Genomic DNA, 16,239 nt, shown 5'->3' on the forward strand with positions numbered 1-16,239 from the left:
AAGGGAGAGGGTGCTCAGGGCTGCCCATCCCTGCAGGTGCCCAAGGAAGGGCTGGACGTGGCACTCAGAGCTCTGGGCTGGGGACAAGGTGGGCATCGGGCACAGCTGGGACTCCATGGGCTGGGAGGGCTTTTCCTAACTTAACCCTGTGATTCTGTAAAACTGAACTGCCAAAATTATCAGATCAAAGCAGGTTTTTTGCTCCCAAGTGAAGGCAAAGTCGCGAAGAGAGGAACTTTAAACGCACCGCTCAGTCCATCCCTTGAGCCAGCGAGGCTCTGGGTGCCTGTCTGACATGTTCTGTACTTCCCTAAAAAAGTTCCTCCTTTAACTCTCTTCCCCTGCCCCTTTCCCCCTCTTTCCCCCAGCAATACAGCTCGTTCCAAGCAGACAAACTGGAATGCAGCCAGGTGGGGAGCTGGCGCTCCAGCCCCGCCGCCAGCGCCGCCGCCCTGCAGGAACAGAACTTCCATTCAGAGAGCAGTGAACTCCTGTATGCCCCACCCTACAGCCTGCCCTTCTCCTACCACTATGGACACTTCCCTGTGGATTCCCACGTCTTCAGTGGCAAGAAGCAAATGCTGCCTGCGAAATTTGGGCAGGCCCAAGGGGCACCCTGCGAGGTGGCGCGGTTCTTCCTGGGCGCGCTGCAGACCAACGGCGAGTGCCAGTGGCATTACACCAATTCCCTGGTTCCCAGCAGCCAGTCCCCCTCCAAAAGCCTTCCTGAGCAGCCCGTGAACATCATCAGGCACAACCTTGCCCAGAGTTATGAAGGTGGGTGTCGCTCTGAGCCAAGAGAAAAAGCTCGGCTGGGCTCCGGCTGGGAAGGATTTGGGTTTGCGGTTTGAGAACCAGGTTTGATGCCTTGGAGTGGCTCCAGAACTTTCTGCTCAGGCTCAGGCTCTAGAGCAGAGGCTAGACAAGGTGAAGAGTAGATATTGATCAAAGGCCTTCATTAGATACACTTTGGGCAGTCAGAAGCCTCCCAGAGGCTCCCCCAAGGTGGAAAATGGTCAGGAGTTTTTCAGACAATTCTGAGTTTGGTCCATTTACATAGCAGGGGTTAATGCTGCAATTACAGCTTCAGCTAATGAAGTCATTTACCCCCAGTTTGCTCCCCCACAATTCACTTTTGTTTGTACTTTTTGGGGCCTGAGGCTGTGGGGTGTCCCTGGATCTCAGGCCTAGAGGGATTGTTTTGTCTGACCAAAATGTGAAGACAGTAACTGACCCTTTATGAGGAGTTTGGAGTTGTGCGCTAATGCAGGACAGCATTTGAAAAATACAAAAACTGAAATCCTAAGACATCAGTTTAAACAACACAGAAGATCAGAGGCAGTGAAGTGTAACAATCACTATATTTATGGTATTCCCTTGTTCCTTCTTCCCATTTCCATCAGCACTGGATTGGGAATATTATCAAAGCTTCAGCTGAAAAAATGCACTGACCAGAATCACTTTTAGAGCAGCACAGTGACAGCTCCTCCTTCAGTGCTGGCACAGTTTACCCTCATGCTTTGCACTCTCAGAGTTATTTAAGTGGAATTTCTCAGGTAAGTCATGGCTGAAGTCAGACTGAAACTTTACCTCCACTGTAATTTTTGATAATTTTAACACAGAAATTAAAATAAATTAAAATAATTTTTAAAAATTAATAAATAAAAGAGTAATAAAATAAATAAAATTTATATAAACACCATCTATTCCCACAAAAAAATTGAAGATTGTCCTTTCTCAGCACAAATCCACTCTGTCTTTCCCTTTGAGAGTAATAATTCTGCTTTACTTGATCATAATTCTGAATTTGAAAGTGTCTCCCATCACCTGAGCAGATGGTCAGGGATAGAAATTCTCTGAAGAAAGGCATTGACTTCTCTGAGGTGGAAACCTACAAGAAGTAACCTTGAAAAATTATAAAACAACCAAACGTAAAGATGCTAAAACTACCCTCTGATCACAGAATCACAGAATAATTAAGGTTGGAAAGGACTTGTGGGGATCATCTTGTCCATCTCTTTAATTTCCCCCGTGTTCAACCAGAACAGGATTTATTGCAGTGGTTTTGGCAGAGATTTATCTCTCATTTTAAACACTGATCTCACAGCTGCCCCAGCTCCAAAATGAAACTGAGTCAAGTTGTGATGGGCAAGGAACAATATTAATCAGCTAAAGCAACAAAAATATTTGGACAAGGCAGACTCTGGCAGGTCAGGCTATTTTGGGATGGTGTCAAGTATCTTTAACTCAATTAATAGCATTAATTACTCCCCTGGCCCAGCTTCCCCTTCAAGTCAAACACGACTCTGAATTTAACTGCTTTCATGAACAAGCCTCAGAAGTTTGCTGAGATTTCAGGTTGCTGCTGATTTCAGCAAGAACAGCCTTGGTTGGCCTGGATTTCCCCCTTTTTCCTGATTTACTTTCAGTCAGTGTGAGAATTATACAAAAACCTGTTGCAAAAATATGCAAAAAATATAAAACCCCACCACATCTGAGTTTATTCGGTCTTATTAAGTACAGGAGTTCTTCTGTGATTTAAGGTGCATCTGAAAGTGTCAGAGACCTCCTCAGGACAGGAAACCTTTCATTAAACTCATTTAAGCAGAGCTCCAGTTTATCCCTTCCCACTGCAGAGCCAATCCTTGGATCTCATCCTCATCTCTCTGCATGCATTGTTTTCATTAATTAAAAATCACTGATGAGGACTGAGGTACTGCTCTGCAGTCAGATGCAAACCCTCCTTTCTTGGAATGCAGGGGAGCAGTAGTGGAAATTAAAAATAAAAAAATGTAGGCAGTCTCCAGGCAGCCTCTTGGGTACCAGAATCAAGTATTTATTCACTTAATGGGTGTAGATATCCAAGATCCAAAGGGAATATTAAAATATAAATATATTAAAATATAAAGATATTCAAAACTGAGCTTACTGCATCAGACAGAAATGGAATCAGACATCAAATGTGCTTCCCACAGAGGGACAGATGATTTCTGCCTGGGGTTTTGTCCTTCACAGGATGGTTTGACCTCACCCGTGATGGGCCTCACCTCAGTGACAGCAGCATTTTATTTCACTTTTCTGTGGTTAGGTTGAAAATGAGCAAGAGTGAAGCTCTTCTCACAGCCTAGAGCAGGTGAAATCCTTTGCCTCAGCTTGTGCTCCTCGAATTTGCTGCTTCCTTTGCTTGCTCCTGTGGACTGTGGGGGGAAAAGGAGGAGTTTTAGACCAAAAATAAGAAATGGTTTTGTCTTTTTTAAAGATGTTGTGGGGGAAAAAAGAAAAAAGAAAAAAAGAAAAAAAAGAAAAAAAATTAAAAAGAAAAAAGAAAAAAAGAAAACCAAAACAAAACAAAGACCAAAAATCACAAACAAACAAACAAACCAAAAACTAAACCACCACTAAACCTCCCCCAAAACCTACATCTTTTGAGGATAAGGATAAAGAGTGAAATAAATCCTGCCTATCCCCAGGAAATCTGCAGGAACAGGGTAAAAAAAAACCCAAATCCCAATAAAAACCTTCAAAAAATTGCCACTGTTTTTCAATCTCATCCCACATCACCGTTTCCTCATCAGGAGGAAAACAGAGCTGCAAAACCAGAGCTTTTATTTCTGGTTCTGCTTCACTGAAGGTTTTGCTGTTTGAGTTGGGTGATGTGGGCCCTCTTTTGAGCACTTTGATGCATTTTAATGGATATTTTAATGGATATTTTAATGGATATTTATTGGGGATTTGATGAAAGTTGGCTTGCTACAGTTGGTTCTCTGCAAAAGCCTTTGAGTTGTATTATTTAGGAGGAAAAAAACCATGGTCAAACTCAGGCCTAGTCAGAGATCATGGCAAAAGGGGAAAGGAGAACAGAGCTTCCCTTGTAGACAGGATTTCCACCTAACTTTTGCAGCCTTGTTTCCTCCTCAAGCAGAGTCAGTGCTGTTGCATTTCTGCTGAATTTGGGACCTTTGGAAGCGACTTTTCCTTTATTTTTTTGCGTCTGATCTCCCCGAGGTTGTCAAGCGCTGCTTTTTTTCCAGTGGCTCACTGGAGAACTGACAGCCAGGGAGCTTCAAAGCAGGGAGGATCTGCTTAGCATCATCATCTTCGATCCAAAGGCAAAGCCAAATCTGACATCTGGCAGCCGGCTTGGATGCGAGGGCTATTCCACATCACATCCACGGCAGCATCTGCCAAAAACGCCGTGGGCCAAAGGCATTTTTCTCCATGGAAAATCGCTCCTTTTGGAGGGATCAGAGCTTGGAGGATGATCGTGCCAAGCCATCAAAGCTCTGAAGAAGCACGTAGCAGATACAACTGCCTGCAAATCAGATGTTTCTGCTTCGGGATCTGGTTTTGAAGCTTCTTCCACTTTTTCCCAGCTGGGCCAGTCATCAAAAAAAAAAAAGAAAAAAAAATCATTTCAGTGAAGGCAACTATGTTCCTAGCCAGAAATTTCCTTTTTACCCTTGAACTTGCTGCTGTGGGCACCACAGGACCTGCTGGGCACTCAGTGGTGCTGCTGGACCTTCTGAACCACCTCTGTGAAGGCTTGTGCCACCAATCATGCCAAAACTCAGGAAACGAGGAAAGAAGAGCGAGAAAATCAGTGAAAAAGCTCCCCAGGTTTAGGCAGTGCCTGTTGGAAGGAAGAAATGACATTTCACAAAGGGAATTCCCCTGGAGACAAAGAGGTCTGGGAGATCATTTTGTCTCACCTTTGTTTTTGGAGGGAGAATGATGGAGAACAATCAGCCTTGGGTGATTTGAAATCAGGGTTCAGACCAGGACGAGCAGAGACTGAGATAAAAATATCTTCTCTTGGGCAGGGGCTGTAGTAAGACCTGTTCTATCTTTGCTCTGTTTGATAAAGAGGAGGGAGAGGGACTTCTCCTAGGGGCAGAAAGTGACAGGACCAGGGAAAATGGTTTTAAACTCACAAAGGACAGGGTTAGGTAGGATATTGGGAAGAAATATTTTGCTCAGAGGTGCCCAGAGCAGCTGGGGCTGCCCCTGGATCCCTGGCAGTGCCCAAGGCCAGGCTGGACATTGGGAGTTCCTGGGACAGTGGGAGGTGTCCCTGCCCATGGCAGGGGATGGCACTGGGTGATTTTTTAAGGTCCTTCCAACCCAAACCTTCTGTGATTCTGTGATTTACAACCTGATTGCTCATCCCCAGCCCAGCAGGACTGGAAATTACAGAATTAAAGGTGACAAGGCAGAGGCCAACTGGTGGCTGTGGTGTCTCAGCTTCTTCCAAGTTCTCTTGGCTCTGAAAATGGAAAAGGACAGCATTTTGTTCAGAGATTAAAGAAGAGCCATAAAAAAAGTGAAAATATTCCAAACTGCAGGAGGACAAACCCACCCCTCTTGTAGACACCTTAAACCCAGAACACCTGATCATGAAACCATATTATTTATGTGTCAGCAGCTCTCAACATTTACATTTATTTCACAATAAAAACACCAAATGTGGAGTTAAAATCAAGCACTGAACTAGACCAGTAAAATTCCCAAGCTATTCTAAAGCACATGGCTGAAACCTCGTTGGATTTGTGATCTGAAAGGGCCATTTTTCACCAGCTGGTGAGAACTCAGCTTCCTTCAGCTTCTACTCCTTGTGACAAAATATATACACAGAAATGGGAAAGAATAACTTGAAAGGTTACTGTTTTTAGGAGGGTGAAGAAGAAATTGGAACCAGATTCCTGTTTAAATTCTGGTGTTAATTACGTAGTGCAACTCTCTCTGAAATTAATGGAGCTCTGCATATATAAAAAAAAAGGTACAATTGAGCTGTTTCTGCTTCCTGTTATCCATGAAGGCTTTGCCAGTCTATTACAGCACAGGGAATATTTAATTATTAATGGCCACAGTTACATCAGCAACCAATAGAGGGAAACTCCAGAACTTTTGAGACATTGAATAGAGTTAGAAAAACAGAAAATTCATTTTCAAAAAGGCACTTAAGTGTCCAGGGCTTCCAGTGAACCTCACACAAAACAAGAGTTTGGGTCTAACTTGAGAAATTTGCTCAGTGTGTCATTTTTCCTTTAACATAAAACTTTCAAATGTGCCTTGGAGGAGCTGTTTAACTCACAAACTGTTCACAGGAGAGTGCAAAAAAATTATTGTTCCTATGGTACAGGAGAAAACCAAGGGCCTTTTCTCTCCCCACTCGTAGATAGGAGTGAACAAAAAGGAAAAGCTTCATAAGCCAAGCAGAAAATAATAAAAATAACTCAAATTGCTTCAAGAGTTCAGTTGCCATGCAGAAACTGAGGAGAAAAATGAGACTGCCCAATATATTTTAGAGGAAAAGCCTGAATAGACACCCTAGGCTCATACTCTTGAAAAATTAAGCATCTGGCTTCTGATTCTCTAAAAATACTCAATTTTTTCTCCCCCACTCAATGTTGTAACCTGGATTTTTATCATTATCTACCTTTATTACATGGGAATCTCTTAAAAGCAGAGATCCAGCATTGCTGAAGAGGTGTTTAAGCGATGTTTTTAATATCTGATGTCAGCTTTTCAAAGAGAAAAAGCAAAGCCTTTAACTTGACTCACTCTGGGTATCACAAAGAGATTTCATTGAATACATAATGACATAACTAATACCTCCTCTGGATATTAAATATACCCCAAATAAATACCACGAGTTACAGAATCAAGAGAATTCTGCAGAATGAAAAGATCTTTGAGATCATTGAGCCCAACCTGGGAGTTGTCTGTGCAAGGACAAATGTCCAATGCACTCCCACAATGACAGGGAGAATAAATTCAGTTTATTCAGTTTATTTCTGGTGCTTATTATATGATTAAAATAATTCCACTATTTTAATCATGGAATCATTGATAGGTACCAACATTATCCAGCTTTCAGTAAATCCTCCGATAAATCTCTGGAAAGAGCTTACTTAAGGTAAGGAAGATTTTTGATTTCAGGTTGCAGCTCCGAACATTTATTTGGTTTAATTCCCCCTATTTAGCAATGATAACAATGTCAGTGAGTTATAATTACTGCAGAGGCTCGTTATCAGTAATTAACACGTTTTCTTTCCCCTGCCAGTCCCACTGTCCAACAGGAGGTACAGCCAGGACGCTCTGCCCGAGGCCTTCCCGAGCTGCACGGCGCCCGTGCCGGGCAGGTACAAGGAGGATTTTTACGACTCCGGCATCATGAAACACAACAAAAGCGAGCCCAGGATCCAGCCCCCCGCCCACCTCATCAAAGAGGAAAACAAGCTGGCCTTTAACAGAGACCTGCCAGAAAAAATCAGCATCAACGAGGGCTCCTTCCCCAACTCCCTGCTGCCCAAATCCGAGTGCTGCCAGGCCAAAGCCGTGGGACAGCTGAGCCACCTGCTGCCCGTGCCCTCGGTCTACGAGCAGAGCAGGAGGATTTGCGTCAAAGACCCCAAATTCGGGCACATCGGCCACCAGCCAGGCAGCCTGGAGGAGCTGGAGGGCGGCGAGAGGATGAAGCTCGACCACGAGGCCGAGAGCGAGCGGCTGGTGGACGTCAGGCCCTCGGGCCAAGTCCCCTTCGTGCTCCTCAACTACCACCACGTGCTGGCCAAGCATGGCGCCTTCCCAGCCTCGCCCTGCGCGGCCGCGGGACACGCGGGAGAGAATTATTCCTACAGCTCCGAGGAAGTCAACGCCTTCATTTACAAAAACCAAAGCCCCTCCTCGGCTTCTTCTCCAGAAACCCACAAGGAATCTGCACTACCCCATTACATTGGGACTTCTGTAATTATTGCCAACGGCAGGTGACAGTACCACAGGAGGGTTTGAAGAATTAGAATTAAGAAGCCAAATGAATGATTTGCAAAAAAAAAAAAAAACCAAAAAAAGAACCACAAAAAAAAAAGAAAGAAAAAATAAAGCATGAGGAAACGCGGTGACATTTACTGAGCAAAGCTGGAGGGCAGAGAGGGACGAAGTGATGAGTTCCACCAGTCCCAGGGCCAGGAAAATCCCCTCTGTGCCCTGCCGTGCTTCAGCATCCCAGATAAAGCTCCAGTGCCAGGGAAAAGCCAAGTTCCAAATCTTATTTTTGTTATTTTATAGTGTGCAGCAAAAGGAAACGAGAGGTGTTATATGCAGAGGTTTATATGGAGAACATTCTTCATTCTTTTTTTTTTTTTTTTTTTTTTTTTCCTTGACCCCTCCTTAAAAGAAACTCGAGATTGTTTTTTAATCATTATAAAATCGACGTTCTAGTTTAGGGGTTTTTTTTGACAAATTGTGTGAAACCTCACCTCAGCTCTCCACCCAACCCCCTGACAAATTGACTTTGTTGAGAGTGTGGTGATTTTCAGCAACCACAACACAGCTGTACTACCCAAACAGAAAAAAAACCCTTATTTATTAATTACCAAAAAAGTTTTAAAACTAAATAAATCCACCCTAAATTTGATTTATTTAACACAGATTTCAGTGTTCTGAGATGGTTGCCACCACCATTTATCTGGACAAGGGACAATATGACAAATTAATAAGTACAAAGATAGGTATTACAGGGTTACAGGTCTTGTCATGGCAAATTGGGACAAATTATGGAGCAGGAACTAATTCCCCACAAATAAGAAAAGGAAACTCCTAAATCCTGTGTTTCCCTGAGTATTCTGGGGGAAGCCTGTGCAGATTTTCAACCCAGCCAGTCACAAATACATCTTAATAACAGCACCAGAAATGTTTTCTTTATAGTCAAGAGAATAATGGACATTTATGCCTTATTTTGAATTTACCAGTAGAATTGTGGGCTTTGAAACGTCCAGCTCTTAACACGCTGAACTTCCTCCGGCATAAATCCTGTTGTCAGCACAAAGGTAGGGCTGGAATTCCCTGATTTGAGCACTTCACAAATCCCTAACAGCACATTTGAAGCACTCACATTCAGCCAGGAATAGATTTTCACCCCTTTATTTTTAATTCTTTGTAGAGAATGGATCTGTGCGAGTTTAATCGACAACACTCAGGTGGTTTTCAGCCACTTCCCCAGGCACTGTGAGTGGATAAAACAACAAATAAATGTTGTAGATCTCACTCAGCTCCATTTCTCACCCCAATTCAAGCTTAATTCAGAATTTTTCAAACTTTCTCTCATTAGACTCCAAAGAGAACTTCACTGAAAAACCTTGAGCGCCCTGGGACAGTGGAAGGTTCCCTGCCCATGGATGAGCCTGAAGGTTCTTTCCAATCCAAACCATTCCATGATTCCTTGAAGAAAATTCTTACCTGGTTTGTGTAATATGGAAAAAAACGCTCATGGATTGCACCTTGTCAGAAAAATCATAATGCACTACTCAGTCCTAAAAATTCCATGTTCTCCCTCTTTTCTGTGCAGCAATAATTCATCCCAGAACGGTCTGGGTTGGGAGGGACCTTAAAGTTCATCCACTTCCAAGATCCTGAAATGGGAACTTTCCATTAGAATATAATAATAAAGTTATTTCCTTCTGTGTATGAATATTTGTTGCTACGAGTACACAAAAATACTTTAAAAGCAAAAGCTTGAAAACAACTTTCAGAGGTGTTTTTTTTTAATTCCTTCCCATTAAAGGTTGACAGAGAAAGCTTTATTATCAAATTAATTCACTTGGAAGTGAGCTTGAACTGAACACTGTCAGTTGACTTTTTCAACTGCATGAAAAATACATTTTGTGCTAAACAGAACAAAAAAAAAACCCCAAATCAATGATTACAAAAAAAAAGCCAAACCAGAACCAATCCAGCACAGTCTCCCCCTCTGTAACCTCGGTTTGTTTAATGCTGGAGAAGCTGGCAAATCTCCAGAAAAGCTGTAAATGTGGATTATAATCGTGCTGACCCCGTAAATCAAAGCCAGCAGCCACCGGCTGCTTTTCCAGTGGCTGTGGCTGAGAGCCCTCCCAGCCCCTGCTCCTCATAAACGACCCCAAAATCCTGAAAAGATAATTATGCCAAGACTCCTGGCTTAATTTTCTTCAATTAAATGAAACCCATGCCCTACAAAGGAGCCACTGGCATGGCTGGCATCATTAAAAAGAAACCTGATGCCCAACCCCTCCTGCTGCACTTTCTCCCTCATTAGTGGCACTGCTGCATTTGGGTGTTCCTTGCTAGAAAAACAACAAAAATTAGGTTTTGCTTGAAAAAAAACCAAACCCGCCATCGATCTCTTTCAGCTCGGTATTTTTCCACCTTGTTATTCCCGTTTTCCACCTTGTTATTCCCATTCCAGGATTTATTCCAGCAGCCTGAGCAGAGGAGGTGTTCCATCATCCTTCCCCAGGTGTTTTAGGGGAGGTGAGGTAATAATGAACCAATTAGGCATTCACAGCTGATAATGCAGGGGGAAGGTGCAGAAAAAATGGCAAAAACAAATGTGGGAAGGATTTATTTTTTTTTATTTTTGTTTTTTCCTGCCCCTCCAAGATTTAAAACAGCGATTCCCATCTGGGAGTAAATTCCAAATTTACTATTAATTAGTAAATAAAATTTTCTGGGAGAAAAACGGGAGTTTTGGTTGGTTACCAGGGCACTGCCATCACAGTGGCAGTGTTTTAATAATGAAAAATGTTTTTAATAACAAATAAAATAATAATTATGGCAGTGAAGGAGAATGGGAATTGAAATAAATGATGAAAAATAACTTCATTTCTCTTTAGCATTTGAGCCACACTTTTGTTGTGAGACTTCACAAGATTTTAACTCTCAGGGGAGTTCAGACCTGGCAAGAAAATCGTGGAAAGAGGGAGAAAGAGAGTGAAAGAGGGAATATTTTACCAAAATCATAGAAAATTTGGGTTGGGAGGGACTTTAAAGATCTCATTCCAACCCCTTGGCAGTCAGGGAATCTTCCACCAGACCAAGGTAAAAGTGAATCCCAAATTGAGGTCTCCAAGTTTTGGAAGCAATGCAATGGAAATAAAATGAGGTGAGAAAGGCACAGATTTGTCCCCAGGTTTCTGTGCTCTGTGATTTGAAAAAGGAAATTTAAGGAAATTCAGCCAAATTGGTGCAAAATTAGGAAATTCATCACTGAAAGTGCCAATCAATGAGAAATCTGCCAGAATTTCTCCAGAAATCTCAAGACAGGACAGAAATTGTTTTTTTTCAGCATTTCAGTCACACTTCAGAAACTCCACAGAGGGAATTTTGTTATTCCATTTTTATCCTGAAGGTTAGATTTTGCTTTTTTGTTTTTTTTTTTAATATGATGCAGATAAAAGCTATTTGGCAAGTGTAGGTGAAGAAGCACGCAACCCAACCAACCTATCCATGCTCAGAATTATATATGTATTCCCTAAAAATGTAAAGCATTTTTGCTTATTTATTATGTAAAACAAACCTGTTAAAATGTTAATAAAATCCTGTAGCCAAAGGAAAACTGAATTCCTCTTTTTTTTTTTATTTTATTAAATACAAAACAAAGTTATTTCACAAAAAGACAATGGTGCATATTTGAAAATTTATTTCAAGCTGTGACACAATTCTATAATTGATAATTAATGTGCTATAAAACACACACAGACTTTTTTTTTTTTAAATATATTGTATTTTTGCCACGTTGCATTTTAAATGAAGACACTTGGAAAATGCAAATAACTCAGAATGAGATGCTCAACACTGGACAATTCTTCCCTGCAGTTCTCTTTTCTCCATCATTTTTTGACCTCTGCTCTTTCCTGGGCCCAGATTTAATTTCTTTGGTGTCTGATCAAGGCAGCGCATCCCCAGCACCACTTAAACATGCAAATGTTTTTATCAAAGCACTTACCCCCAGGAACCAGCACAAATCTTTCCCATGACAGATATTTTGATCATAGAGACTTCCAAAGAAGTTGCAAAAAAGGAATTTTTTTGCAGCTGAATCAGAGGAAGCAAAGAAACGAATTTTTGCACGGTGAAGCAGCAGCATAAAGAATTAAACGCTTTAATATTATTTCCAGGTAATAGCCCTTGATTTGTTGGATATATTTAAAAATAAAAAAAAAAATAAAAAAAAAGCTCTGAAGTCTTATAAAAGCTTTACTAGAAGCAGGATGTGCTGGACTCTGAAATGTGAAATACATTATTATTACTTTTTCAAACCTTTGGAAGCAGCTTTGTTGCTGACTGGGCACGACCCACCCCGGACTCGCACACGTGCCAACACACCCAGGAGTTTTCCTATCAATAAACAACCCCCACAAATGTTTTCACCATGAGAAATGTTCTACCAGAGCCCCAGCAGGGGGGGAAAAAAATAAAAAAATGAAGTCCCAGAAATCCGGACATCGTAATAAATGAGTTTTCTGAAAGCACTTCATCAAGAAAATAGTTTAAGATATGAGCTCAGCCTCGCAATGGAAGAGGTGTTTTACTAATCCAGACAGCTGAACGAAATGAAACATTTTCAGAGCGTTATTCCTGGGCCTGGAGCTGCCTGGATCTCTCCATCCCCACATCCAGGGACACCCCACACCACATTTGTCTGTCACACACGGAGAACAAGAAAAAACAGGATTTTCCTGCGAAAAATGTTGCGGCTTTCTGGGCGCGCCGCCTTCGGCAGAGGAAGAGTGGGACTCTTGTGCTTCCCATCCACCTGACACAGCCAGGGATTCTCCAAGGACTCATCCACAAGGAATTTATCCTGGTCCCATGGGAATTCTCCTTGTCTTGGCTTCTTCTGAAGGGAAAGCAACAAATCCTTCATCCAAATCCAGGCTGGAAGGCTGAGACAGCAGGAGAGGCCACTGAAAAGGCAAAGTGGTTCCCACAGCACCCCCTGGGCTCTGGCACATCCAGGCTTGGGCAAGGAAATTCCACTCAAGTTTCTTCCCAAGGCAAAAATGTTGGGAATAACCTGGCAACTCCAAGTGAGAACAGAACCAGCTCATCATGAACGCAGCTAGAAAAGGACCAACAGCAACCAGGAAACGTTGCAGCATTTTGATGTTAAAAAATCCTTCTGCTGCTGCTCAGCCACTGAAGCTTTACAAACTCATCCTGCCCTTCCAAAATTCCCATGTTTTATCCTTTTCCTCACCTTTTTTTGTCCCTGGAGAAGGAAGTTTGAAGGAAGTTTGTAGGAAGTTTGAAGAGAAGTTTGAAGGGAGCCACTCAAACCTCAGCCTGAGGCACGACCTGGCTGTTCAATCCCTCCAGGCACTTCCCAGTCTGGGTGGAACATGAACAAAACCCAGAGGTTCTTTCTAAGGGAAAACCCTAAAGCTGAGACAGTTTTAGCTACAAATTCTGGGTCAAGGTGATGCTTTGTAGAACTCTGTGCTTGCAAAAGCAGCACCAGAGCTCTGCCTCCCTGCAGCTGCACAGTTTGCTCGTGAAGGAAAAGGCAGAAAATAAACGAGGATGCAGCAGGAAGATGTGAGTGTGCATGTGCACACCCATTTTTTATAATTATATATAAATATATGGGTTCTTCTTATTGTTGAGGCTTTATTAAGTCAGACTCAAGTTCCAGTCGATTACAACATGCATTAAAATTGAATTCTGATATCAGAGCTGCCAAAGGTTCTCAGCCCAAAGCAGTTTTGAAAGCATCTGGTGGGAAAAAGCTGAATTTGGTGTATCACTTTAATGATGGTAATTAATAATTAATTGTGTGCAGCTCTAGGAGATGCTGGTGTGCAGCCTTGTGTGATTTGGATTATGGGTGAAAAAAAAAAAACCCCAGCAGGGTTTGGACAATCAGGCAAATCTTCTGTGAGATGGAGCATAAAATCCTCCATTTAACAGGGACAATTTAATTTCTACTCTTGCTGCCAAACCACCTAAACCCTAAAATGTGAGGATTGGTCAAAATTACCATTACAGACAAGTTTCCTTGTTTTAAGACTTCCTGGCTTTGGAGCTGAAACAATCTAAAATGTTTGGATTGTTAATGAGGTGAACTTTAACCTAAAAACCCATTTCTGGCTAGCAGAAATTGGTTTCCTTTCTGGAAACCAATCTGGCTGATCCACCACGAAGAGAAGAAATTAAGGTGGCCACATCACACCTGGGACAAACCTGCTTGGCTCAGAATTATTTGAGGGGCTGTGGTGGCCAAGTCTCCTTGGGAGGGAGAAAACCCCACCAAGTTCCCACGTGGCTGCTCCAGGAGAATTCCAGGCTGTTCCCTCACCTGGAAATGTGCAGGCAGCCCCAAAAATGAGCTGCTTTCAGGCCAGCAGGTGTTAAAGCTCTTGCTTTTAGTGCTTAGCAGCAAAACCAGACATTGGCTTGGGAAAGGGAGGTGACAACAGAGCTACAGAGGAGAATCTGGACACAGGGGAACGGTGTGATTTCTCTTTTTCACTGGAGCAGTTGTTTGCAGCAGGGCATTCAATTTATTCCCTTTATTTATTCACTCAACTTCATTGAAATGGTGATATAATTACCACCAAATTCTAAATTAATTAGAGGTTCCATCCCCTGAGATGGGATTCTACAATAACCTGGGTGTGACATTACTCCAGTGGGATTTTCTTCCAGGGGCTGAAACCTCTTGGAAAATTGTGACTTAAAGGGCAGATGAGCTGCTTTACTCAGATAAAACTGACTGGGGAGAGCAGAGTGCAAATCCCTTGGATAACCAAGCTCAGCTCCTAAGTGCCGATGGAAAACTCTCCCAAAAACTCAAGGCAGCCATTAAGGGTTGCAGACCTGAGATCAAAGCACAGGTTGGTAAATTATTGTATTTGGTCAGAGAAGAACCAAATCAGCGAGGATCTTCACTCAGACCTGGAATTAAGCACAGTGGTGATCCCAGCAATTCAGGAATATGTGATGTTCCAGCTGGTTTTAGTGCAGACAACACAGAAAAACAGAATTTAGTTTAAAAAAACACGAAGTAAAAAAGTAAATACTTTCCTGCACTGTGCTAAATCACACAGAAACAAACAAACAAAAAAAAGGAAATATTGAGCCACTTCAGTCTCTCCAGTATAAGGTGTAAATGAAGAGAAAGTTCTGTTCACTACAAATATTTCTTGGCAATCAGTCTCCTTGCAAAGAACAGATCCTTAAAAAGCATGGCAACAGAGGTGTGTTTTAAAGTTAACTAAAAGATTAAAAGGCTTCAGCTGTGAGATCACCACCTCTTTTCAGCTGCTGAAGTCACCCATGGCAAACACAAAGCAGAAAATCAGATGGAAAAATGAAACTTTGGGTTACCCCTGTCACCTTGAGGTGACAGTGGCCAGGACTGGAGGTCCCTGAGGGCTCTGTCAGTGCTTGGGGATGATGAGGTTCCTCAGCATGTCAAAGGAGTTGCCATCAGGGTGCACAGACTCCACGCCTTTGCCCTCCTCGTGCACCTGGAGGTATCCATAGTCATCAATCCCAACAATCCAGGCCACCGGGCCCTCCTCGTGCTGGAGCCGGACCTGCTTCCCGCTGGGATGGAGAGAATTCTGTCAGCAATTCATGAACAGATAAAATTGGTGTCTTAGGATTTCAGTTTTTGCATTTTTCAAATCCTATCCTGCATTAGTGCACAACTCTTTATAAAGGGTCAGTTACTGTCTTCACATTTTGGTCAGACAAAACAATCCCTCTAGGCCTGAGATCCAAGGACACCCCACAGCCTCAGGCCCCAAAAAGTACAAACAAAAGTGAATTGTGGGGGAGCAAACTGGGGGTAAATGACTTCATTAGCTGAAGCTGTAATTGCAGCATTAACCCCTGCTATGTAAATGGACCAAACTCAGAATTGTCAGAAAAACTCCTGACCATTTTCCACCTTGGGGGAGCCTCTGTGAGGCTTCTGACTGCCCAAGGCCTTTAATAAACACCCACTTTATTCTTTAAACCTTGTCTAGCCTCTGCTCTAGGGAGCCACTCCAAGGTATCAAAATCACCTCAGAGGACTCATCAGAATCATTAAATGGATCATGGAATGGTTTGGGTTGGAAAGGACTTTAAAGATCATCCCAACCCTGACACCTTCCACTGTCCCAGGCTGCTCCAAGCTCTGTCCCACCTGGCCTTGGGCACTGCAGGGATGGGGCAGCCACAGCTGCTCTGTGCCAGGGCCTCCCCACCCTCACAGGAAAGGCTTCCCCCTCAAACAGAATATTTTATTTCCCACCTCACTGCTCCTTTCCTCAGAATGACTTTCAGCAGCATTTTCTACCTGCTTTAATTTCCTTCTGTGCAACGCATGGAGATGGAGTTAATCCAAGCAATCTGTTGTTTCTTCCCCCGCTAAAAGTACAGCAGCTCCATCCATCTCAAACCAAATCACTGCCAATTCCCTTTGTTTGGAGA

General features: G+C 42.7%; 2 protein-coding genes and 1 long non-coding RNA gene across 5 annotated transcripts in view; 1 reads left to right on the plus strand and 2 right to left on the minus strand.

Moving 5' to 3' along the window:
* SIM2 (SIM bHLH transcription factor 2) overlaps positions 1-7,853 on the plus strand; it is a 52,504-nt gene extending 44,651 nt beyond the window's left edge. For both annotated transcript variants that reach the window (XM_086883954.1, XM_086883955.1), the window contains exons 10-11: positions 369-777; positions 7,064-7,853. In XM_086883954.1, coding sequence (XP_086740080.1) covers positions 369-777; positions 7,064-7,770 — 1,116 coding nt within the window. In that variant the 3' untranslated portion in view covers positions 7,771-7,853. The remainder of the gene's footprint in view (positions 1-368; positions 778-7,063) is intronic.
* LOC147653877 (uncharacterized) lies at positions 2,818-5,263 on the minus strand. The gene is made up of 2 exons (XR_015285350.1): positions 3,894-5,263; positions 2,818-3,197 (listed from the first exon to the last, which is right to left on the minus strand). It is a non-coding gene; the product is annotated as an uncharacterized LOC147653877 (long non-coding RNA).
* A 3,519-nt stretch (positions 7,854-11,372) lies between the features above and the next one.
* HLCS (holocarboxylase synthetase) overlaps positions 11,373-16,239 on the minus strand; it is a 113,431-nt gene continuing 108,564 nt past the window's right edge. For both annotated transcript variants that reach the window (XM_023926032.2, XM_023926040.2), the window contains exon 11: positions 11,373-15,366. In XM_023926032.2, the coding sequence (XP_023781800.2) occupies positions 15,198-15,366 (169 nt within the window). In that variant the 3' untranslated portion in view covers positions 11,373-15,197. The remainder of the gene's footprint in view (positions 15,367-16,239) is intronic.

This window comes from Cyanistes caeruleus, chromosome 3 (genome assembly GCF_971803275.1).
Source record: "Cyanistes caeruleus chromosome 3, bCyaCae1.hap1.1, whole genome shotgun sequence".
NCBI lineage: Eukaryota > Metazoa > Chordata > Aves > Passeriformes > Paridae > Cyanistes > Cyanistes caeruleus.